The sequence below is a fragment of the Tachysurus vachellii genome, chromosome 14 (assembly GCF_030014155.1).
Source record: "Tachysurus vachellii isolate PV-2020 chromosome 14, HZAU_Pvac_v1, whole genome shotgun sequence".
Taxonomy (NCBI): domain Eukaryota; kingdom Metazoa; phylum Chordata; class Actinopteri; order Siluriformes; family Bagridae; genus Tachysurus; species Tachysurus vachellii.
In genome coordinates, this window is record NC_083473.1 from 16,019,220 (window position 1) to 16,044,924 (window position 25,705).

Below are 25,705 nucleotides of genomic sequence, written 5' to 3' on the forward strand. Positions count from 1 at the left end.
CCTGAGGTCACATTCAGGTTAGGACGTTGCTATTAGTACTCATCACCAAATAAAGCAAACCAAAGAACTCAGTTTGTTCTTTCAGACTCAAAAGGCTCTGAAACATTTAATAACCATCTACTACTGTAAACATTTTAGTGAACTAGATTTTATATATGATGGTATTTTAGGGGATGTGGTAGCTCAGTGGTTAAGGTGTTGGACTACTGATCGGAAGGTCGTGATTTCAAATCCCAGGGCCACCAAGCTGCCACTCCTGGGCCCCTGAGCAAGGCCCTTAACCCGCAATTACTCAGCTGTATAAATGAGATAAATGCAAGTTGCTCTGGATAAGAGCGTCTGCCAAACGCCATAAATGTATGTTTTACACGACACGTTTCATTGTGTGAGCGATCAGATGCTTTGAGTAAGGACTTTTACACACTTCTGTGTACAAAGGAGGAAAGGTCATAGAGCACAGGGTCAAGTGTTTTCCAATGCACAAATAATTCATATAAATATATAATATTTTTCATCTCCAAACAATGTGCTTGGGAGTAAGTAATGACTTTGTGCTGTTTCAGGTTGGACTTTAAGAGGCAGCACGTGTATATTTATGTAGTAGCATTTCCCACTGTTATTAATATGAGGAACCTGATCCTGCACACACCAAAGGAATAAAGGACATGCAAAGAAATTGTAAATCTTGCGCGTGGTGATGACGTTTTATCGACCCGCCCTCCAGTTTCATGAGACTCCGCCCATCCCGAACTCAACTCATCCGTCCGCATACTGCAGAATGCACGGGAAAACCGGAACAAACCATTCACACAAAGAGGGGCGCATTTTCGAAATATCCCGTGTTATCGGAACCATTACAACAACAAAAAAAACCGAACCCTTGTCTTGAACGAATCAAATGTTATTTTAATAAACGAATATTACTGGACACTAGGCTATTAATAATAACATCTGAAAATGCTGATGTCAAGACCCCCTTCGGTTACTGCATCATCGGTTCATCCACCGAGCTGCCATGTTGGTTTGAGGGATCGTTGTTGCTGTAGGAGTTCGGGATGAAAGTTTATATTTTGCAGTTTGCCGATTACTGAAACATCCAAACTGACTTTTTACAAGCAGGATTAGAAGTTTAGTTTGTGAAGAGAGTTCGCGTGGAGAAAACACAAGCTGTGAGTTGTGTCTTTCCAGGATGGGCCGAGTGCAGGCCATGATCATGTCTGATCGCACATATTTCACATAAAAAAAAAAAAAAAAAAACTTCACCAGGATACAAACACCAGGGACTCAGTGGTGTTCGTGCAACATGACCGCACCGCCTCAGAGGAGGCTAGCAAACGCTGGCTCTATGCTCCTCACACCGCAGGAGAACGAGTGTCTCTTCAACTACCTGGGCAGGAAATGCATCGTAAGTTCTGCATACTGCGACTTTCCTTTTAGTTCAGTAGGAAATTCGGTTTTACGCCTTTAAATGCTCCCTTTGCTGCACGGACGTGTTCGAGAGACATGTTTGTTTTGATGCTAAGCTAAACCGGCTAGCCTGAGTTAGCTGGGATTGACATGGGGGAATATATAGACTCCCAATGAGCAGGCTGCTCGGTCATGGAAAGTGAGCCTGAGGGCAAATAGGGCAACAGAATCATATTGCTCGTTTAGCTTAGTTACTTCTACCAGTAGTACACTGTATATATGTATATATTGGGTCACTAAGTGCACTTAAGAGAGCAGTTTTGTTTTCCTCCTGCAGTGTAGGCCGGAGCACAGGGTTTGTTTACCTTACAGGACACTAGTTATATCCGTCTCTATGTACACAGCAACAACCATCAACACTGTACATGTAAAGTCACGACTTTAAACTCAGGACCGTTTTGTTCGTTATCCGTTTAAACGCGACACAAAACAACGGTTAATGACGCTAAGCACGTAGCATGAAGCTAAACTATCCGTTATAACGTGTTCATAAAGCATCGTGAACTGTGTTAAATAACATTTACAAACCTAATCTAAAGGTCTTTATGAAGAAACCGGCATTAATGATAAAGGTAAAGGGTTTTATTTAACTGTTACTAAATACATCTACATTAATTAGTGTTTATTTACATCCCCGGCTAAAAACAAGTCTGTTTAATAACAATAATAATCATCATCATCATCATCATCATTAGCAGATGCACTGAATAAATGTGGAGTTTAGTGTTTGCTTTTTAATAAATCATTTTAAGAGTTGTTTTAACATTATGTATGTTGTGTAAAAGGTGAAATAGCAACATATAGGTTTCATGTCACAAGCTAAGTTTACTCAGTTAACTGTGCAGGAGTGAACTGATATTTCACAAGAATGTTGCAGCTTTCTTTCTCCAACAATCACTTATTGTTGTTGTTTTCAGGCTCATAACCTACCAATTTTTGTTTATGAAGTTGCCTTTTCCAGTGTTGGATCAAACGCACAAATAAAGTGTGTTGTGGGGCTGCTGAGACTCTAGGGACTAATAGGTCTGTTTGGGATTTGAACTATTTCCTGCCCTTGTGTCCCAGACAACAGTAAATCACTTGCACTGAAGAATTAACCAGTGCTGTGTTTGTTGTTTCACTTCTGTTTAACAGGTAAAGTTTGTCACACCACTTTAGTGCAACGAAGGCAGCTCATTCCAGCTCAAGAATGATCGCACTTCTCAAAATTTTTGGTTCACTTGTATGTCACAGCTAAAAAAAAAGAATCTGCTGAAATCAGCATCTTTTTGTGCAGAGTCGTTTCATATATTTAGAGGAGTATTCGGGTAAAACGTTTATCAAGCAAGCAGTTTTAGTTATACAATAAATAAAATGACAGCGGGATGAATTGAATTTCACTCAAGTTCAAAAGCAAGAGTTAAAAGAACTAAACACGGGTTACCTCTTGGTCTAATGCCATCTGGATTACATTTTGTTAGCCCAGACATGAGTGAAAAGCTTGTTTTAGCAGGGGGATATTCCTGCACAACTTATAATTAGTTGTGTAAATCGTTATGTAATTATATTCAAAATATTGGCTGTGATAATCAGATATCACCGAGCACTGCACTATGAAAACGAGTGGGAAATGACTAGAAATGGATTGTTGTGTCCTGTGGGTTTATCAGAAGCTTCACATGAATCTTGAACCATCTTTAATCGCAAAGCGTTCACAGGTGTATAGAATATTGTATACTGAAATCACCTGATGTGTTCGGGTCTAGTTGCAACATTTCGTCCAGACACTTTTGACACCAAAGTTTCCAAATAAAGACACTGAGCTGTAATTTTCCATGTGTAATTTTAGTTCGTATCATTTGCAAACTTAAATGCTATCTAATTGGACCTTGGATGGTTGCTTAAGGCTTTATTCTTAAATGCTAATTAAAGGTACAACGGATCGATACTAGATACGAAAGATGTGCCTTTAATTGTACCACTCCAATGACATGAAAAACACAGTTCTGTACTTTTATTTCTGAGTGTGTTTACCCCAAATCTAGATTAACTTCAATGCCACAATCACCATCTAATCGATTCTTAATTTCTGTTTCATTTCCAGTTGGGAATAATAACATACATTCTCATTTCCCATCCTGTTTAGATTTTTTTTGTCCGTGCTTGATGGAGCATGAAGTCAATTGACAGTACAAGTGCAATGTTCAGTCGAGAACAGACAGCCAAAGAGCCAGGCCACGAACTGGGTTTTTGTAGGGACGGCTGATTATGAGACATGACATTGGCGTCCGTTTCCAGCAGTCATGTGTCCATTCATTTCTGCTTTCTGAACAAGCACTGAAATGTGAAGGCAGAGAGTGTGGAGCAAGTCCAATTCTGACAATTGGGGGTAAGGGGGGTGTCCTAGGGTGGGCAGAAGGGAGGAAGAGAGGCTGGAGAGAGGTCCAAACAGGGATGTGTGCTCAGTCAGCAGTCTTTATGGACAGGAAGTGAACTGATCTGCCTCCTCCACTGCAAGGTTTTTTGGCTTGAAGGAATAATAGTGCTGAGCCAGTGCTGAATTCTGTCCAGATTTTCATGTTAGCACTAGATTCCTATAGAATAGAATTTCCAAACCAAGCTGAATACTCATCGATGTGCAGTAAGATTACAGTTTAGAATTCAAAAAGACTCATTACTATAAAAACTAGAAACAGAACTTAACAGAAGCCGGGTGACATCGGATTGAATCTGATGAGCTCCCTCCCCGGAGCAGGTCTCTGTAGAGCCGCTTGGTCTCTGTTCTGGGCTTCCACCGAGCCACTGAGCTGTCCTTGTGTTTCCTTTAGACAGAATCTCCTAATGCTGAGAGGGCTTTTTTCAAGCATGAGCAGGAAGCAGTTTTCCCCGTTTGAGCTGAAGAAAAGCCATGTGTCGTTATTACTGCTACTGACGTGGCAGTTTAGCACACAGATTGAATTACTTTCCTGTCTTGTTTGTCTTAGTTAGCTGCCTACTTTAGCATATTTTTTGCACTGGTATTTTCCAGGCCAGTTTCACAGTTTTTGGCCGTTAATCCTCTGATATTTCTGACAATGACTTTTGACCTTATTGTGTGTGTGTGTGTGTGTGTGTGTGTGTGTGTGTGTGCATGCATGTGCACATGTGCGTGTGTGTAAGCAAGCACACTTGTCCATGGAAAATTTTTCATCTTCTCCGAGATCTTGGATTTGTTCCCTTTGACTGCGTTGCCAAGATGTTGGCCTGTTTTTTGTTTTTTTTTTGCCTTTGCTTGCCTGTGTCCTAGAGGACACAACTTACTGCTGCTCTCTTTTCCATGTGGCTCAAACACACTTGTTCGCAGAGTCAATATAGACTTTGTAATTCATTCTTATTTAGTAAGTTTTGGGTTTTTTGTAACTTCTGTTATTTCATTTATTTCTTTTTTACTATTCTGGTTTGAGTCAGTTTATAGGTTTCATTAGTGTTAATTTTTATATGAATATATATTTTCGGCTTTAGTTAAAATTACATTATACGCACAAAGCTTTTTTTAATTTTTATATTAAATATTTTTATTTCAGTAATACATGTCAATTATCAACACTTTTACTATTAACGTTTAAACTTGTTTATCACTTTCTTGTCTTTTTTGTGTGTGTGTATCCTACATGTTCTCCTTTTTTTTTTTTAAATTTATTTATTTATTTGTGTGTGAGACAATAAAATCTTTTCTTTCAAGCTATTTAGATTTCTTAATAGTCTGTTTTAGAGCTAAGCAGATACCCACTGAAAACATGGAACATCATCATGTCTGTTTGCAAAACTGTGTGTGAAAACAACCGAGTTACCCAGATAGAATTTTGTTGCTCATAATTGCTCTGACCCACTCAGATAGATAAAACACGGCTCATGTGCTCTTATTGTGTAGTTAGTCCAGTTTTCTTATTGTGTAGTTAGAATTTCTGTTGTATTATGGAGCTTTATGTTTGACAGGAAGTCTTGTTTGTGTTCTGCAGACTCTGTGTTCAGCAGTGGTGCAGGTGTACGCAGCAGAAAGAGGTCCGTCTTGGAGCAAGCGATGCTGTGGCGTGGCCTGCTTGGTGAAAGACAACCCTCAGAGGTCTTATTTCATCCGTGTGTTCGATATCAAGGTGAGTGTGCTGCAGGTACGCCTCAGGCTTTGTGTGCGCATTACTGTGAACTTCCTGAAATCAGGAATGTAAAAATACACGGATGGAGAATGATCGAAATGTGATAAACAGATTCATTATTCATTGTTTTTTTTTTGTTTTGTTTTGTTTTTGTTTTGCAGGATGGAAAAACTAAGTTTGAGCAGGAGCTGTACACTAATTTTACAAGCAATAGTTCAAGACCTTACTTTATCACATTTCCAGGGGATGTAAGTCTGCCTGCTTCTGATCAATACGGTTAACCTTTCCCAGTTAGATAGTTCTCTGTGAGAACAGGATCTACAGGATTTCTACAGGATCTCCGAAGATCTACTTCATTAGATTAGAATCATGGCTATACACCTGAGCTCCTGTACATGCATACAGGATATACCATATTTTTATGCCGTGTTTATTACAGATTGTATGGTGTTTATGACTTTCTATCACAACTTACGGTGTAATCATAATCAGATATAAAGCCACATTTCATGCGTATCTCTTAAGGCAGCAGTTTTATGATGAGCAGTCTTATGACTCACTTGAGCTACTTAATCACTGTGATGTTTCTCAGCGCCGATAAATTAAACAGCTCTCATCATGTGTACACAATAAGAATATTAAATGAACTATTTAATACGTCTAGCCAGCAATATCAGCAAGCAAAGTGAGGGCATTACTGACCAAGCAAAGCGCTGAGGTTCAGCGGTTATTCCTGACTTTGATCACAGAAAAGTCTGTTATTTAGTGGCTTTGTAACAGTAAGCATTTTTACACACTGCTCTGTTTCCTGCACAGTCAGTTTTATAACTTCTTGTTTTTCTTATATGAGAATTTTTTCCCCCTGCATGTGTGTCTGTCACACCGCATACACCTCTAACGTACGTAGTCTGAAAGTCTGTGCCGTGCTGTGTGCTTTTCAGACTTGCCAGATCGGCCTGAATTTTGCTAATGAAGAGGAAGCGAAACGATTCCGTTGTGCGCTCAATGACCTCATCAGCAGACGACAGAAGAAAACCGGTGATTATGCCAGTCTAACTTTTTAGCTTCTTCTCACTTTTATCCTTCGTTCACAAGCGTCACATGGTGATGAGATTTTCTTATTTCTTTATTTCTTTATTTCTTCTTAAAACCGATCGTTTATATATTTCACATGTCCTTTATGGTGGTCCAGCATAATAAGGAAAACATGTAACTTAATTCTATAACAGTGTTTATGATTGTCATATAATGTTAGTGTGTGCACATCCCTTAATTATACTATAATATATATATTTTATTCTTGCTTGGAGACTTGCTGTTATTTTGCACACAGTGTAACGATAGTGCGGCCGTTATAACGGATAACTTCTACACAATGAATACAAACCAGAACTAATTCGGTATCGAACAAACCACATCCTTTGACACAACAAACGAACGATTAAAATTTGTAGTTGTGTGATTTTCCGTATATCATCTCTCACTGTTAGGAAACACGCATGTTGCTAACTCGTTCAGATTTGGATGCTAGTTTTGTGGAATGAGAAACTCAGCAAACTCAATATTTGATTAATTGATTCTATAAGATTTTGGTAATACAACATGGCAAGGTTAAAAACAGCATAGCTATATAACCCTAATGAGTTTGTGGTGCAGCGTGACTCCTGCCTCAATGGGCCTCAGTTCCCTTTTTTCAGTAATAACTACACAGCTAAAGGAGGCAGTAATCCTACTTTCTGCCATCAAGCCCTTAATCCACCATTATAAAGTAAACATAAGCAAATCAAAATAACTAATTATTTGAAATAAACCCTGTAGATTGTACACAAGGTGCTTTATAATCCACACCAGACTGACCTATGAGTTTTTACTGAAATGGACCCAGGAAAGCTTTGACTGTTTGTATCACATCTTTCTAAGTTACATTTTATTTAATGTTTGATTAATATCTGTATTTGCCATGAAATAGCCCTTAAAGCCGGTGCGGAAATAGACCGAAATTCAAATAAAAACAATGTAGAAAGTAGAGCAAGTCAGCTAATATTTACCAAATAGCATTACTAGTCAAATGCCGTCTGTCACTCTAAAGATACGAAGTTGTCAGTGAGGATTTGTTTGACAGCTGATATAAATGGCATGGCTCTGCTTCACCTGACTCTATGTACAAGCCTCTGCTCTATACAAAGATTTCATTTTCATGGGTTGAGGTGAAGCACTTAAGCCTTTGTAAATGTTTCGACTTTATATGTGGCTTCATTTACTTTTTAAAGAGGCTGCAAGTTATTCTATTTCCTTAAACTGTAGAATGACTTCTGCAGATAAGGAAACAACCGTCCTTCTTCTGTCATGAGCACAGCACACTCCTATTCTGTCTGTCTCTCGCTCACTCTCTCACTCTCGCTCACTCTCTCTCTCTCTCTCTCGCTCTCTCTCTCACTCTCTCGCTCTTTCTCTCACTCGCTCTCTCTCTCTGGCTCTCTCTGGCTCTCTCTCCTGTGGCTTACGTCCAGTTTTTCCTGCTCTGTTTTGCATGCTCAGCTTTGAAGTTTGAGGTTTTCTGTGTATGGAGCGTCTTTTCAGATGGGGCTCCATGCTTCCTGAAGCTTAACGTTAGACCTATTCTCCCCATTCTCGCACCGCTTTGATTGTATGTCATGAGCTTTTCAGTATTAATTCCCCACAAACTATTCTGTTTGTAAGACAAAAAAAAACCTCTGCTATGAGATCTGGTCTTGCTTCATAACTGTATCGGCTTTAGTCTTCTTCCAGATGTCTCTGTCTGATCCTTAACAAACTAACCTCACGCTAAAGAAAATATCACCTGACTTTTAATTCCCTTTCTGCTGAAAGCTTCTACCATTTGAGTCGCCCCCAGGTTTTTAACATTGTTAATTTTGTTTTTGCAGAGAAAAGACGTGACCCACCAAATGGTATGTGTTCTAGAACTTGCATTCAATGCTGATTTGATATTTGAATGTTATTTTCATTCAGTACCTGTTTCTTTTAATGGCACAAACGAGAGAAAATGTATTAAGGAGTCAAGTGAAATGAGAAGAAAATAAATTCCGCCCATAACGCACTTCTTTTGTAAACGACCTGGATAGGAGTTCAGCTCTGTCTTGTTTATATAATACACGCTATTATAAATAGCTGCATACAATTGATTAGTAAAAATGACTAAAAATATGGTTTTCTGTTTAAGACATTTACCCCGAACTAATACAACACCAGCTGGAGATTTTTGACTCGATATCATTGCCCTAGGATAGCGCTGTGATCTGCTCAGAAAACCTCAAACATTACCATCTTCATTCATCTCAGAAACACAGTGTAATTTATAGCATAAAGGAAAAAACATATTCCCATTTGTGCCTCATCATCCAAACATTTATTTATATTATATATAATTTATATAATAAATTATATAAATTATATAAATTTGGCATTAATAAACAGTATTGAATAAGATAGTGAGGCAAGACTCGTGCAGGCTGCTCTCGGTACTGTTACTCTGGATGTTACTGGTGCTCTGGAAACGTTCCACTTTGTAACTGGAAGCTATCATTTTTTTTTTTTTTTTTTAAATTCTGAGTTACTCTCAAAACTAGGGTTTTGTTCCTAAACATTTCTTTCCCGCTTTCTTTATGAGAAAAGCTACATTATATACAGGAATCCAACCGAATAGCTGGAAGTATAGAACTTTTCATCATCCTTTTTTTCCCTTTAAAATATGCCTTCCACTTTCCTTTATTTTAATAATGCTTGTTACCATCATCTTAATTCTTTCAGTCAAGTTTAATGAAATTAGGTTTGTTTCACCTGACGTGTGTTAGGTCTGTCCCTGTCTCAGGGGGTGTGTCTTCTATAATGTGACTTGTATTTTTATTTTTATTTTTTTTCCTTGTTGGTTTTAAGCTTTAAAAAAAAAAGCCATTGGAGTTTTCATTATGTGTGGTGTGTGGTGGTGTGAGTCAAGGTAGAACCTGGGCCTCGTCCACAATCCACATGCAGATTGGCAGAACAGTAAAGCAACAGTCAGTTATTGTAGGACCAGGTGCAGTGTAAATAACCTGCATTAATGTTTATTCAGGTCTTTTACTAATATCCATGCTCTGGTACAGTGCAATTTATCAGTCAGTGTACATTATGGGTCACTATAACTTTTGACCTTGGTACACATTCCTGTAGAGTATATGCTACTTGCAGTTTCTCCTTCTTCTTTTTTCTCCCCTGAAAAAAACTTAAAAGTTCAAGGAAAAACAAGACTGTATAGAATGCCTCATTTTACAGAATCTAAATCAGTTTTAATGTATACAGAAAAAATGTGTTGGAGGGACTGGATCGGCACGTGCAACACTGCCACCGTGTGAACACTTTTATTTGTACACAGACGTATCACGTCAGACCGCTATGTAAACATGCACGAGGAACGTGCACAGGTTTGTAGAGTATACAAATGAATCAACCCTCAGAATGTGTACTATTGCAATACTGAAGGAATTTATAAGTCACTTAAAAATTGTCCTCTTACTGCCCTCCTGACTTTTTGTCACAAATGAAGTTGGAAATTGGCATTACAAAGCAAGAATCTGTCATTCAAGTTTGCATTGTCAGGCACGTGTATGTGTGTAAGAGAGAGAGAGAGAGAGAGAGAGATTGACTGTTGGCTGTAAATGACTTGTAGAACACCCCCTCAGTGTCTGTGCATGGAAAGAATAAGTTGTTGTTGGCTACACAAAGTCTGAGATCTCAGCCAGCAGGATCGTCTCCCTGCTCAGCAATATGGATAACCAAACTGGGATTTAAATGACGTTCTAGCTAACAGTGATCGTTTAATGTGCTGTGCCCAGGGCCCACGTTGCCAATGGCGACCGTGGACATCAAGAACCCGGAAATTAACAATGTGAGCTTCCACAACAATTCCCACATGAACAACATGGTGCACAGTAGCCTTAACAAGAAAGAGAAGAAGGTGAAGGGCAAGAGGAAGAAACTGACAAAGGCTGACATCGGGACCCCCAGCAATTTTCAGTAAGTTTATTTATTTTTTCTTTTTTTTCCTCTTTCTTCTTTTTCAGTGGACCAGAACCTGGACCAGCTGTTCAGGTTCAGTGTGCTGAAATATTGTTTCTTTGTGCACGATGCGCATAATGAAGCATGTGCTGGTTATTAATCTGTAGTCATGATGCACATAAACTGGCTAAAGTAATGGAACAAGCAGACCTCTTTTCTGTTTGCATTTTACTGTATCAAAATGTACTAACACAGATTGTCATGTCTCTTAACAGACACATCGGCCATGTAGGCTGGGACCCGAACACAGGCTTCGATGTAAGTACCACAACAAGGGTTTGCTCTGTCACTCTTACTCACCCTCACACATGCGTGCATACTGAAGTGGCTTTTCTTTAGAACACAAAGCCGACCTGTGTGGTAGTGGCATGTCGGCGTGTGAATTGCCTTGTGTTCACACAGGCTCTGCTCTCCTTCTGTTACACACACACACACACACATGCATCCCACATCAAGTGGCATGTTACAGTTTATATTGCTTCATTATACTTGTGTCATAATACATACATATTCAGGGTTCCCACGCGTCCTGGAAAACCTGGAAATCCTGGAAAATTAATGACCAATGTTCCAGTCCTGGAAAACATGGAAAATGAGAGAAAACATAAATTGTCCTGGAAAAAATCTTGTTGTCCTGGAAAATTATTATTTTTAAATGTTCTTGATCATTTAAAGAACAGTTTACAACTGGTCGAAACAATTAACGTTAGTAACAGAAAGCCCTCTGTTCAGGGACGCTGAGTTTTGACGGGTTTTTTGTTATGCTGTTTAATCTCACTGTGACGAATGACGCTGTCTTGTGTTGTGTTTCAGGTGCTAGGAATGGTTTAAGTGTTGGTTATATTAACCTTGTTAATCTGAATATCATGTGCAAGGGGAATGCACAGCAAACTAAAGCATGCATGACGGCATTGGCCTAAGAAAGGAAAGGGTATTAATATGTGCTGTCTTTTTATTTTATAAATGTTGTTTTTAAGACTTCTGTAGAGAAGAACATATTACTTTAGGCCGTGAATCTGTGAGCCTTGTCTTTTTTTGCTAAATTTGAAATGTCCTGGAAAATGATCTCTGAAAAAGAGTGGGAACCCTGATATTACACTTTACATATATACCACTATTAGTATCACTATAGTAATCATTGCTACTGATATGGCATTAAGCAACAAAGAAACAAACAAATTGCTGTTTATAGCTCTGCATTGGAGTTATGTGGAATATTTACCACAGCTAAAACAATAAATGAATCATAAGAAGACATTTCTCAGTATGAGCAGAGTATTGTGCATTTTTTTACATCTAAAAAAGTCATAGTGACTGTAGTGCATTGTGGGTGTTGTTTAATGCAGCGGTGTCCAATCTTATCCGGAAAGGTGTGGCTTCTGCTTGGTTGGAATGAAAACCTGCAACCACACCGGCCCTTTGTGGATAAGATTGGACACCGCTGGTTTAATGGGACATCCTTTTGCTCTCAAAAAGCCTACCACAAGGTGTCAGGATTGGACCGAATGTCTGTCCTGGTATGTAAAACAGCATAATGCACCCACCTGGTAATACTGCATAATCAGAACTATACACGTGGTGTTGGTTTGTTTCCCAGCTTGCTTATTATTAACACTTCTTATCCTTCTGTTCGGTGTAAAGCATGTATTTTAATGTAGAATTGACACAAATGTACATTAATAAAGAATTGTTTATCGTTTCAATGCCACTAAGACGTTAGAGCTTAATACTTGTGCTATAGTCTTTTCTGAAAATTGTTATAAAATCGGTTGCTTCTGCTCTCCTTTCAGCTCAATAACCTGGACCCCGAGCTGAAGAACCTGTTCGATATGTGCGGCATCTCCGAAGCACAGCTGAAAGACAAGAAAACGTCAAAAGTGATTTACGACTTCATTGAGAAGAAAGGAGGCGTGGAGGCTGTCAAGAATGAACTGAAGAGACAAGGTGAGCAAAGAGTCTGAAATACAATTCACAAACGTATATTTATTTGAACTTGAACGCAATATAAGGCAGTACAGATTTATTCAGGAAAGCTCTGTCTGGTTTTCCCACTAATGTAAATCGATGCAACATTCATTAATCATTATTCCATTACTGAGTGATTTCGTGCTGAATCTAAACATGGTTATTTAGCTGGCAAATAAACCAATCTGGTTAGGTTTCCATTACTTTCCACACAGCATATCAACTGTTTTAACTTCAGGTTCACTTTTGTGAGTGTTTCTGATTTGCTCAGATGAAAATGGACTTGCTCTTATACCTTTACATATTTGTATTTGTGACTTTCTTGACTCTTTGTTGGCAGACATAAAAACTGATTAAGTGCATGATATGGCCAAAAATTTGTGAATTGAATATCCTATTACAAAATCACAGATATGGTCCCCCCTTTGCCTCTACTTTCCTGGGCTGTGGGGATTTGAGCTTTTCTAAGGGGAAGGGGGTGAGGAGGCCTAGGGTTTAGTTGGATTCCCAGTCCATCCCAAAGGTGTTCACTGGGCTTGAGGTCAGGGATCTGGGTTCCTATTCACCAACCATAGCAAACCATCATCATGCTAGAACATAACGGCCTAAGTCTGTTACATACAAAGATATTCTTTACAGTTGTGTGTTTCCAGCTTTATTGCTTCTGTTGCTACAGGAAAAAAATAATGGGTGTGATGGTCAGATGTCCATATACCTTTGGTTAGTTTAAGTGTTGAATCGAGATCCAATCCCAGCAACACTGTTGCCACACAATTCACTGACTCCCTGACTGTAGGTGTAGTAAATAGTCTAACAAACTATTGCTAGAACTAGAAATGTTCCCTACACAGACCCAGATGAGCAGAGTGGTGTGTGTGTGTGTGTGTGTGTGTGTGTGCGTGCATATATATATAATACGCACACACACAGTATCTCACAAAAGTGAGTACACCCCTCACATTTCAGCAACCATTTTAGTATATCTTCTCAAGAGACAATACTATAGTAATGAAATTTGGATATACTTTAGAGTAGTCAATGTGCAGCTTGTATAGCAATATAGATTTAACATATAGCCGTTATTGATAACATTAGTGGTAACAGCTGTACATTGTTTAACCATGCAAAGCCACATGTCCTATTCATCATGTTCATGTCTTTAGCACTATTCGGACGGGACTAGTTTTCCAAACGACATTAGAGTTAGAATTTATTTCAGCCGACGTCTGTCATTTCATGTATGGATTCGGACGGGACTAACATCTCTGTGTTTATTACGGAGATAGGAGTGTCTGTGTTTTACATGTGGGCATTGCACAAGACCACATGTCCAGGATGCGTGGATTGCCTATGGTCATCATATGGTTTTATATAGAACTTCTTATAAACCCACTGGAATAAATACATTTTTATATAATTTTCACGTTATGTAATTGACTATAGAAATGAAAGTACTCTTACCTGAAACTGATATTACAGTAGCCAGTCTTAACAATTTACGTGATTTGGCTCTTCTTGTTGATTTCATTTTTTTTATTTCTTCGCAAGGTAGCAAACACATTTACATCCATTACTGGTTTGCAGAAAGCAGAAACTTGAATACCGGTGCGCTAGGGTTAATACGGTAGTTCACATTGACCAAAACAGACAAGAAAACGCGTTTTGGAAAAAAAAAATTCGGCAATCACAGACATTCGCATTCACACGGGATTAGATTTCTCAGAGAAGCGCCAATTTTGCTGAAAATACAAAGTACTTCTGTGAAACTGAAATTTCTCTAACGACCCCCTGTAAAACTAGTCCTTTCCGAATAGTGCTTTTGTCTGCCTAACAGGACCATACAAATTTGTGTATCTTGTATTAAAGCAGTTACAATTTGGTGCTTTGTGTACAATTCTCACATAATGTCAACTGCATGTTTGACATGGTGCCTCATGGCAAAGAACACTCTGAGGATTTAAAAAATTTGAATTGTTGCTCTCCACAAAGATGGCCTAGGCTATAAGAAGATCGGCAACACCCTGAAACTGAGTTACGGTACAGTGGCCAGGGTCATACAAAGGTTTTTCAAGACGGGTTCCACTCAGAACAGACCTGGCAAGGCTCGACCGAATAAGTTGAGTCCTCGTGCTATGTACACTGCAACAAGTCAGTTTGCATGGCCGTTGTCCCAGAAGCCTCTTCTTAATCTGGCTCACAAGAAAGCCTGCAAACAGTTTGCTGAAGACAACTTGTCCAAGAGCATAAATTACTAGAATGATGTCTTGTGGTCTGATAAGTCTCCTATAAACTTGTTTGGCTCAGATGGTGTCCAGCATGTATGGCAACGCTCTGGTACCAAGAAAAGTTTGTCTTGTCTACAGTCAAGCATGGTGGTGATAGCATCATGGTTTGGGGCTGCATGAGTGCTGCTGGTACTGGGGAGCTGCGTTTTTGAGGGAAACATGGATTCCAATATATACTGTAACATTTTGAAGCAGAACATGATGCCCTCCCTTCAAAAACTGGGCCGAACTGCAGATTTCCAACATGATAATGATACCAAACACACCTCCAAGATGACATCTGCCTTGCTGAGGAAGGTGAATGTGATGGAGTGGCCAAGTATGTCTCCAGACCTGAACCCTATTGGTCAACCTGTGGGGCATCCTCAAGTGGAATGTGGAGAAGCACCACATGATGTCATTATGGAGGAGTGCAAGAGGATCCGAGCAACATCCTATTCACCTCTGGTGAATTCCATGCCCAAAAGGACCAAGGCAGTGGTTGACAACAATGCTGCTCACGCAAAATATTGACACATTGGACACAGTTTTGACCTGTTCACTTAGTGTGAACTCACTTTTGTTGCCAGTTAATTAGACAATAATTGCTGTATGTTGAGTTATATTTAGAGGGCAGTAAATCTATACTGCTACTGTATACAAGCAGCACTTTGACATCTCTAAAGTATATCCAGTTTTTATTTCTATAGATTTGTCCATTGAGAACATATAATAAGAAAATGGTTGCTGAACCAGTGCTGATACACTAAATATCAACAACTTGGAGCTTGTATATAAAATCACACTGACAGAGAATGTGTTTGCAGACAGCTAGTGAAATTCAGTAATGTCAGCTTGTTGCAATGGCTAGATAACCGTCAGTCTTTTCTGACACACGACCAAGCAGATCGAATGTCCATGCACTAAAAGTTAAATTTAAACCTTAAATGACTGAGCATTTAGGTTACCAGGTTAAGTATTTACTGATTGCAGTAATCTGCTGTCCCTATTTACTCTGAATATGAATTCTGCAAATAGAAGTTCACAGAAAGACTTACAGCCTGCTTCCTCTAAAGGTCTTCATGTTATGCAACATTTCTTGAAGTAAAAAAAAGTCTAAGGACTGTTAAAGAAAAGTTGTATGTTTTATACGTCTGTGTGATTTTCTTTAGGTCCCCCCAGGTGGAACGGTAGGTGTGGCCAACCTTTTTTTCCCTCTGGCTGGACTCGGTGACAGTAGATTTGCATGCCTTAGATGATTAAAGCGATTGTTAGTGTGGTGTGCAGTGTTTTGGCTGGGCTTGTTTACCTGACTTTCAACTTACTTCTTAAATAGCCCATGAAATCCGAAGAGGATTTTTCATTTTTAATTACATATGCCTTAATGTCTCGAATGAAAAGAATGTTTATAAAGGGATATGATTTATGCATTTGTACATTTCATTGTCCCTAAGTTTCTAAGTTGAAAACCAAACGGTGTCTTTTCTCCAAAGGTTTTCTAATTCTGATTCCTCTTTGTGATGCCATGGGCCCTTTAAGACCTCCTGATATATTTAATGGTCGCGTGACTGCAGGGTTTGTGTACTGTAGTCAAGCTCGTGTGTGTCATCTGATTATAACTCTAATACAGTAGGTACAGTAGATTAGCAAAACAATAACTTGAGTGATCCAGGCGTAGGTAAAATTTTGGCTTCTCTGGCTACATCAGACCTTTTTTCTTTTCTTTTTTTTCATAGTGAAACGAGATCAACACAGCCTCTGCAACAAACTATTTAAATAATCACTATGAATGTTTGAACGAACATTTACTATGTATTTGTTTGAAGTTAAAAATAGAAATTATGTAATGTGGAAAAATTTGGACACCCTTTCAGTTGTAAATCCTCAGAATTTCAGTCCTTGTTTTATTTCTCAAGCCAAAATTGTCATTAGGGATTTGTCAGCTGTATAATAATAATAATAATAATAATAATAATAATAATAATAGAAAATAGTATATTTATTTACATATAGAGAAGCATTGGATTGTCTGAGCAGCTTTCCCTGGATTAAATACGGCTAAATATTGCCTATGAAGATAGAAAAGGTTATGAAAAGCTATCTAAGCACTTCCAGCTCACAGTTTCAGTATGCACTTTCCAAAATGTCATTAAAATGTTTATTAAGGGAAACTGTGGAAGTCCAGGCCAATATCTGGAAGACCAGGATGCAAAGCATAGTTGAGTTCAGTGAAGTGGTGTTAACTATTAACTCTGCATACACTTCTGTTGCTGCATGTTTGTTATGCTGGAAAAATGAACAGCATCTAATGGGTGTTCTCTCTACAATCTTGTTTTATTTATTTTTTCTTCTAGCACCTCCACCTCCTCCATCCCGTGGCGGTCCTCCTCCCCCACCCCCTCCCCATCACAACTCTGGCCCTCCTCCTCCCCCACCCCCTGCTCGTGGACGAGGAGCACCACCTCCGCCTCCTCCTTCCCGAGCACCTACATCTGCTCCCCCGCCCCCTCCACCTTCCCGCCAGGGCTTTGGTGCACCTCCTCCTCCCCCTCCAAGCAGGGGCCATCCTCCTCCCCCTCCTCCTGCTCATGCCAGCATCCCCCCCCAGGCCCCTCAGTCTCACCCTCCACCTCCTCCACCCCCACCACCAGCTGCAGGAGGAGCTCCTCCACCACCTCCTCCTCCTCCTCCGCCTCCTCCCGGACCCCCACCACCACCCGAGGTAGACGGAGGTGGGGAGTCATTACCCTTGCCCACAGGGGGTAAATCAGCCCTGCTGGAGCAGATCAGAGAGGGCACCCAACTGAAAAAGGTGGACCACAATAACAGCCAGCGTCCAGCATCCACTAACACGGGCCGCGACGCTCTACTCGACCAGATCCGCCAGGGCATTCAGCTCAAGACGGTCAGCAGCACTCGCTCTCATTCACAGATTACACGTCTTGAAACCACATTGATAGCAAGAGTGAAACCTAAACAACCATATGTTCAGATTCCACCCTTTTTAAATCTGTAAGAGGGTTTTCTACACACCAAACTGGAAATCCAAGATTTTTCAGACATCAAATTAATAGCAATGGGTCATTTTTCAGTATCAGTGGTGTACCTGTTCATTCCTTGATTTGGTGAGATGAAAGAAACCTGAAAACTAAAGCTTTCAGGTAAAGCAGTACTCGGACCAAACATGAATAAAATTCACCCTGTGAAAAAGCTGAATTTAGGTAAATATTGGCCTGAGAAATTAAGAGCCTTGATGGTGTGAGTCAACAGAAGCTAAGTGAATCGGACTGTTGTATGGTTGTTCAGTAAAAAACACAGTAGCTGCTTTTGATTTAAGTAGCAGTTCACACCAGGCTTTTCCTCACCATTTTCTTACTGGCTCATAACTAGAAAACTCTCTCATCCACCAACATGCTCTAGGCTTTTCCTTTTAAAACTTTCTGCCTTTTTGGTTGATTTTATTTTTTTTTTTTTTACAATTCTCTTTCTATTTTTTTTTTTTACAATATTGTGCTATGTTTTTGATATTGAGAGTCAGGAAACTAATAATAGAACACGAAAACTGTGGAGTAAATATGATAATAACTGATTTTTTTTTTCTTTCACCATGAAGGTATCAGATAGTTCGGAATCGGGACCACCCACACCTGCTCCTACGTCGGGTATCGTGGGAGCACTAATGGAGGTGATGCAGAAGAGGAGCAAAGCCATCCATTCCTCAGGTAAAGGGCTGTGTATTACCCCTTTTCCACCAAAAAGAACCAGGTGCTGGTTCAGAGCTAGCACTGGTGCTGGTTCAAAGTTGGTTCCACAAGTTGGTTTGCCTTTCCACCGGCTAGAGAGCCATCACAGAGCCGAGTCTGACGTCACTTTATACGTGTCACGTGTCCCACCAACAGCGCAGCAGCGGCAAACACACATCAACAATAGCGGATGTTGCTTTACTGTTAATGCTCATGGCTTTGTGAACCTACATTATCATCCAAACGCGGCGAATCCAACGTGTACGTGCAGCTCCATGTAATTTGTATAAACGGAGGTTGTAATCGAGAAAGTACATAACGTTATTTTATCATTAACACAGAAAAAGTTAGCCTTAGCATGTAGCTACCTACTATCATGTGTGCTGATAATGTATCATATTGCGGTAAAGTAAAAATATAGCGTTCAGCGTCAGTTCAGGCAGGCCACATAGTCAAGCTCGGCTATCAGCTGATGTCAATTTTCTAACCCTGCCCATCAGCTGATCTGATTCCTAAGCACGCTATTGGTCCCTTTCAAACTGGGCACCCTATTTAAATGCTTTTTTCAGTCTGTCTGCTTTATTTTTCAGTTGCAGTCTGTCAGTCTGTTTCCTCTGCATTGCTGCAACCCACCTCCTCCCCTAGCTCCTCCTTGAAACTTTGTGTTTAACTTAATCAGTGTCATTCTGTTGTCACTGATGCAGGCTCTGTTCTAAATGGGGGATTTTGTCTTGCTGCTTTCCCAGTTAAATGGGAGATTGTCCCCCCCATGAAGCTGCTGCTGTTCCCTGACTAGCTTTCATGGAGCTCATGAAAAGGATGGGGAATTCAGAACAGAGCCATACCGCCAAATGTAAATTTTATAAGCTTGCAAATCAAAAATTTAAATATGTCAAAGAATTGTCTTTATTTTGACTCAAGTGGTCCTGACTGAAATGTATTAAACATTAGTATACTTAAGGTACATTATCAAATGCACTAACAGTAGCTCCGCCCACAGTCCCGGACACAAGCGGTTCTTAAGTCTAGACCAGCGGCGTTTTGGTGCTACTTAAGAACCACTTTTCCTGGTTCAGAGCCGGTGCTTTGAAAGAACTGGTCCTAAATTAGGCTCTGCCTCCGAACCAGCACTAAAACTGCCTCGGTAGAAAAGGGGCATGTTAGATCTAAAGCACCTGTCAACAGTTTATGAACAAATCTAATCTAATGTAATCCTCACAAGCAAGCTGACTGACAATATCTAAATATTGAAATGATTGTTTAATATTAAACAATACTTAAAATATTTAATACTTCACCTTTAAATTTAAATTTATATTTAAATATTGAAATTAGGTAATAAGGTATTAGGGAAAACTGTAAATAAAACATACACACAGTAATGCAAAAGAAGCATTAGGGGAAATGGTCTAATAAAACTTAAAATATACCTTTACCACATTTGGAAGATGCTCTAAAACAGAGCAGATTAAAGAAGGTCTTATAGATTCCTTCAAAAGACATATCCTCATGCTAGTGGGTCAAAACTGAAAGAATGTCTTCAAGGTAAAACCTGAGGTAAAAAAAAAAACAAAAAACTATTCAATCTTGTTTAGTCTTGCAGAGGATGAGTTTAAGTCGAACCCTGTGTTTGGCTTAAAGTGATCATGGTCCAGAGCAGGGTTTATATAAGTGCCTAATCCTAAAGCTTGATACTATAAAGGTCTACATGTTCCAGGTATAGTCTAGATAATGCTATGTATATGTAGGGTTATAGAATGGTAGAAACCTATAGACCTATAGGTTCTACACACACCTCATTTCATACATTGTGCTGCTGCCTCTTGATTGGCTGATTAGATGCAACTGTTTGAATGTTCCTAATAAAGTGGACGATGATTGAAGATTATGCTGGATATAGGTATGTCGGTTTTAGAGCGTGCTCTGTAAGGGTGTATAGGTTCAAGATTGCGCGCTAACCAAACGGATTTGGAATGCTTAATGATGCCTGGATTCGGGTCACTGCATTTTTAAGCCAGCGTGACTTTTCTAATATCTCTAGTGTTTGCGAACATATTGATTATCCAGAAACTTTACCATAAGAGTTTAGTCTGATTTTGTTACTCTCCAAATCGGTGCATTCGTGTAGTACATTACTACATGCACGTATCAAAGCTCAAGATATTCAATTAAAGCTGTATTTCTGTTTCACAGATGAAGATGAGGATGATGAAGAAGATGAAGACTTTGAGGACGATGATGAATGGGAAGATTAGACCTCGTCTCCGTATGATAACTCCCACCCAGTAGAATAACTGACACTAAATTCTCACCTTTCCAAAATGTACTCAAACTCTGTACATGGTCTTTCAAATCGCTGTATATTTTTGTTGCCTTTTTTTTTTTTTTTTTTTTTTAATAATTTGTGCAATACCTCATATAATCTGTAAAGTATTGTCATGTATCCGCTGTAAAGTAATATTCTGGAATAACCATGTGAAGATTAATGCCAGGAAGGGCTTTTCTCGACTTGTTGATTTGAATGTTTCCGTTCCCTCATTAAAGAGGAAAGGGAGATGGGCAGGATCCTCTACGTTCTTGTTAATTGTTGATTAACGACTGAAAACACTATTTTCATGCCCTGCTTTTCTGTACTTATGATTTTCTTATACAAGTCCTAGTTTAGCTCTTTATGTTTTGGTAAGAGGTTCTTCTATCAGAATATTTAACCCTTCCACCCAGCCACCAATCCTGTAACTCTATGTAAATGTACTACACTCGGCTGATAAACTCTCATTATGTTTTGCACGGATGTTGAGATGAAAGTCACTACAATGCCACATTGTGCTGCAATTTCACAGATTGTTTCCTGTGGTTCTCTGTACCAGGTTAAGATTTCACTGAACACTGCACGTGACACAATAGACCGTTTTATTTTTACGTTTAGTTTCTTGCTTTATGGTGTTATTGAAAAAAATAATGCTGTAGATTGAAACTGACAAAGTTGTGAATGCAGTTTGTTTCGAAATACGATCAACATCCCCGATAACAGTTTCATTTTTTTTTTGTTTGTTTGTTTTTTAATTTAAGTCATATGTTAAAGCACTACACAAACTATTCAGTAACTTAAACCATTTAATATAAGCTTTTGAAAAGCCAGCGCTTTTTAAAACGCATGACAAACACAGGCAAGGTAAATACTAAGGATCTTTGTGTAGCAATTAATGCTGTTTTAACAGTATTTGTCTGAATCAAGGATCGTGCTGCATTAAATCCATAAAACTGACATCAAACCTTACAGATGGGTTGGAATGTGGAATGAAAACACTAAATTGTATACTTAAATAAATAGTAATATTGGTTCATTTTCTCAGTCGTTTGTGTCAGTGTTGTCAAGTCACTCACATGCAAGTCTCAAACCCCAAGTCCGAGGGTGGGCTGTACTGGTGTAGTAATGTTACGTAACATTGACAGAGCAACTTTTACATGGGCTGTTTACAAGCTTTATGTCCTAGATGACTCTCAAATCGTAAATAAATGGGTTAAAGGCAAGTTACAGTACATGTCATGAACTCTTAAGACAAGTCACTGGGTCTACTAGGGTCATTTCTTTTAACTATTGATGTTATAGTCAATCTTTACCATTTAGTTTTCTTTACTATTATTTTTATTATTATTTATCAGATTTTTTTTCTTTTTTTCCAAAAAATGTACTTTATCAGATTGAGACTTCGTTTACTTAAATATGTATGTATTTTCATACTTCATTAAAAGAAATCTAGTCTTTTTTGATGTCCGACTAAAGATATTCACTCTATAGACAATCTCAAGAAAAAGGTTTACTGGAATATAAGTATATCATTTCTGTTGTTCATGAAAATACAATGCAAAATAAATAGTTTATTAACATTTTAGGAAATGTGCTTTTAATATTCTAATTAAGAACAGAATTGACTTTTCAATTTCAATTAATTTCATGGAATAGATCATTTTAAAAGAGCTTGTTTGGACAGCAAAATAAATTCAGAAACAAAGCTGATTTTGAAAGCTGGTGGTCAGTGGTCCAGGTTGTGTGTTCTTGTCTGACAGGAGTAGAATCTGCTGTTGTTGTCCATCCACCTCACATATTGGTATGTTGTGTATTTTGAGCTGTTCAACACAGTTGTAAAAGAGGGTTATGTGAGTCACTATATCCTTCCTGTTAGCTCAAACCATTTGCAGTAGAATGGCGTAATGCAGCATGCTCATAACCCAGACGTTAATGAATTGAAGCCAAGGTCAGTGGTTAAAGCTTTGGGTTACTGAGCCAAAGGGCAGGTGGTTCAAATCCCAGAACTATCAAGCTGCCACTGTTCTGTTTAACTCTGTCTGCTCTCAGGTTTATTCTGCTGAATCACATCTGATCCCAACCTCCTTACAAGAAAGCTGCTGGAGTTTCTTAAATGCTCACTTCAGTGATCTCTGAGTCACTGAGATCACGTTTTCCCCATTGTAATGTATGATATGAGCATTAACTAAAGCACTTTTTCTGTATTTACATGATTCACTATGCCGTAATTTGTTGATCAGTGAAAAACGATTTCTAAACATTACTTTTTTTTTAATAAATATGTTTGTATGTCTCGGATAAGCGGTAGAAAATGAGAGAGAGAGTGTTTGTATGTCAGGGGGGCACGGTGGCTTAGTGGTTAGCACGTTCGCCTCACACCTCCAGGGTTGTGGGTTCGATTCCCGCCTCCGCCTTGTGTGTATGGAGTGTGCATGTTCTCCCCGTGCCTCGGGGGTTTCCTCCGGGTACTCTGGTTTCCTCCCCCGGTCCAAAGACATGCATGGTAGGTTGATTGGCATCTCTGGAAAATTGTCCGTAGTGTGTGATTGCGTGAATGAATGAGAGTGTGTGTGTGTGTGTGTGTGTGTGTGTGTGTGCCCTGCGATGGGTTGGCACTCCGTCCAGGGTGTATCCTGCCTTGATGCCCGATGATGCCTGAGATAGGCACAGGCTCCCCGTGACCCGAGGTAGTTCGGATAAGCGGGAGAAAATGATTGAATAAATGTTTGTATGTCAGTAAAGAACATTACACAGCATGCAAGTGTTGGGCCACTTATAAATCCTGGCTCTCAGGGATTAGCTGTAAAAACAAACAATTATAACAGCCAAGGTGTCCAGAAGAAGTTCTGCCAGATGCTGAGAAAAATTTTAAATGTATTTTGAAGATTCTGATGTATTTTTAAAAATACAAAGGTTTGTCATGTCAAACATTGACTGTTTATTTCTGTGCTCATTACCGTATATACGTTACAGAGAAAACATGAAGACTTTTTTGAAGTCATGTTTGCTGTAAAGTATTTCACAGAACAGAACGGGGGCACAGAAGCCTTTATTATCGCCACATATACATTACAGCACAGTGGAATTCTTTTCTTCACATACCCCAACTAAGGAGGTTGGGGTCAGAGTGCAGGGGCAGCTATGATACAGCGCCCCTGGAGCAGGGAGGGTTGAGGGCCTTGCTCAAGGGCCCAGCAGTGGCAGCTTGGCTGTGCTGGGCCTTGAACCCTGATCCTCAGATCAACAACCCAGAGCCTTAACCAGTCGAGCCACAACTGCCCTTTTGCATGTGTCTAATTCTAAAAAAATTTTTAATGATGCACACAGTGTGGCGAATATGATGCTATTTACAGACCAAATCAGGTTTTATTTTTTTAGGAAAAAAAGCAAACATGACTTGTATTTGTCTGGCTCGGGTCTAGGGTATGTAGGAGTAATGCGGTAACTGTCAGCTATCTGACACTGAAAATGCACACAACGTACCCAATAAAATAGTTTGACTAACATATTTTTTCTATTAAATGTTTGACTTGAAAAAACTATATAAACTAAATAATCTTACATTTCAATACCCTGATAATCTCTGGTATATGTGTATATATATACGATTTTTTTTATTTGATAAAATACCACGTTTTTGTCATAAAAATGTCTGTATTTCATTACTTTTCATGAGTCTTTGTATACTTATTTACTGAACGACACAGTGCAAAATTCTCCTGAGGAAACATTTTTAAGTAAGTACATTAAGGATTGTGGCCCTCTATTAGCTAGCATTCGGTAATCTCCAGACGCACTACATGGCCAAATGTGGACACTGACCATCAGAACCATATCTAGTCTTCTCCTGAGTGTTGCCACAAAGGTGAAAGCTCCAATAGTCTAGAATATCTTTGTATGATGTAGCAAGATGATTTCACTTCACTGGAGCTAAGAGGTCATCAGCAGTAAGAATCTGGAGGTCAGGATTCACAAAGAAATATAGAGATGAGCTTAAAAAGATCTGTAATTAAGATTAACCTCAACCAAAGTGATAGAAAGGCCAAACTATGGCGAAAGAAAAGATCTGGTCATGATCCATTACATAAAAGCTCATTATTCAAGCATGGCTCAGAATTCAGAAGTCAGAAACATTCTTCTGGAAAATTACAGAGAAATACATCCAGTGTAATTGGTAGGACCTTCATCATCATGAAGCAAGACAATGATCCAAAACATATTTCCAACACAACAAAGAACTTCATCAGGGGAAAAAGTAGTTGGTTTTCGACTGGCCAAGTCAGTCACCAGACCTTAATCCAATTGAGCAGCATTTGAAGTCCTAAAGAGAGACCTCCTGAAGACACAAATCCAAAAAACATACCAAGGCATACATCAACTAAAATAAGCTGTGGAACAAGCCTGGAGAAGCAGCACAACAGTACAACGGTTTATTGATGTCATTGAGTCACAGGCTTGATGCAGTAATTTCAAGTAAGGAAAATGCGCCCATATATCAAGTGTTATTTACTTTAATTTCATTTAAGAACCGTTCTTACACCTCCACCCACCTAAATATTAGTGGACTGCCACCAGTGGTGTCAAGTTGTTCAACACATCAAAATGTAAATATCATTCCGATCTATCGTCTTATATTCTACTTATTTCAAAACCAAATGTCTTCAGTGTAGAGCAAAAACATAAGTGGCCTTATTGTTCCAATACTTTTGAGAGTGACTGTATAATAGAATCAGAATTAGAATCAGGTTTATTGCCAGGTACTGTAGGGTCTGC

The 25,705-nt window shown here is 39.1% G+C and overlaps 1 protein-coding gene across 1 annotated transcript; it reads left to right on the forward strand.

Annotated features, from left to right (window-relative positions):
* Positions 1 to 885: 885 nt before the first annotated feature.
* Positions 886 to 21,976, forward strand: wasla (WASP like actin nucleation promoting factor a). The gene is made up of 11 exons (XM_060886466.1): positions 886 to 1,405; positions 5,445 to 5,579; positions 5,741 to 5,827; positions 6,521 to 6,617; positions 8,486 to 8,509; positions 10,430 to 10,610; positions 10,868 to 10,910; positions 12,443 to 12,596; positions 17,236 to 17,786; positions 18,495 to 18,603; positions 20,818 to 21,976. The coding sequence occupies exons 1-11, from the start codon at positions 1,304 to 1,306 to the stop codon at positions 20,877 to 20,879; spliced, it is 1,545 nt and encodes a 514-aa protein (XP_060742449.1). The 5' UTR covers positions 886 to 1,303; the 3' UTR covers positions 20,880 to 21,976.
* Positions 21,977 to 25,705: the final 3,729 nt, after the last annotated feature.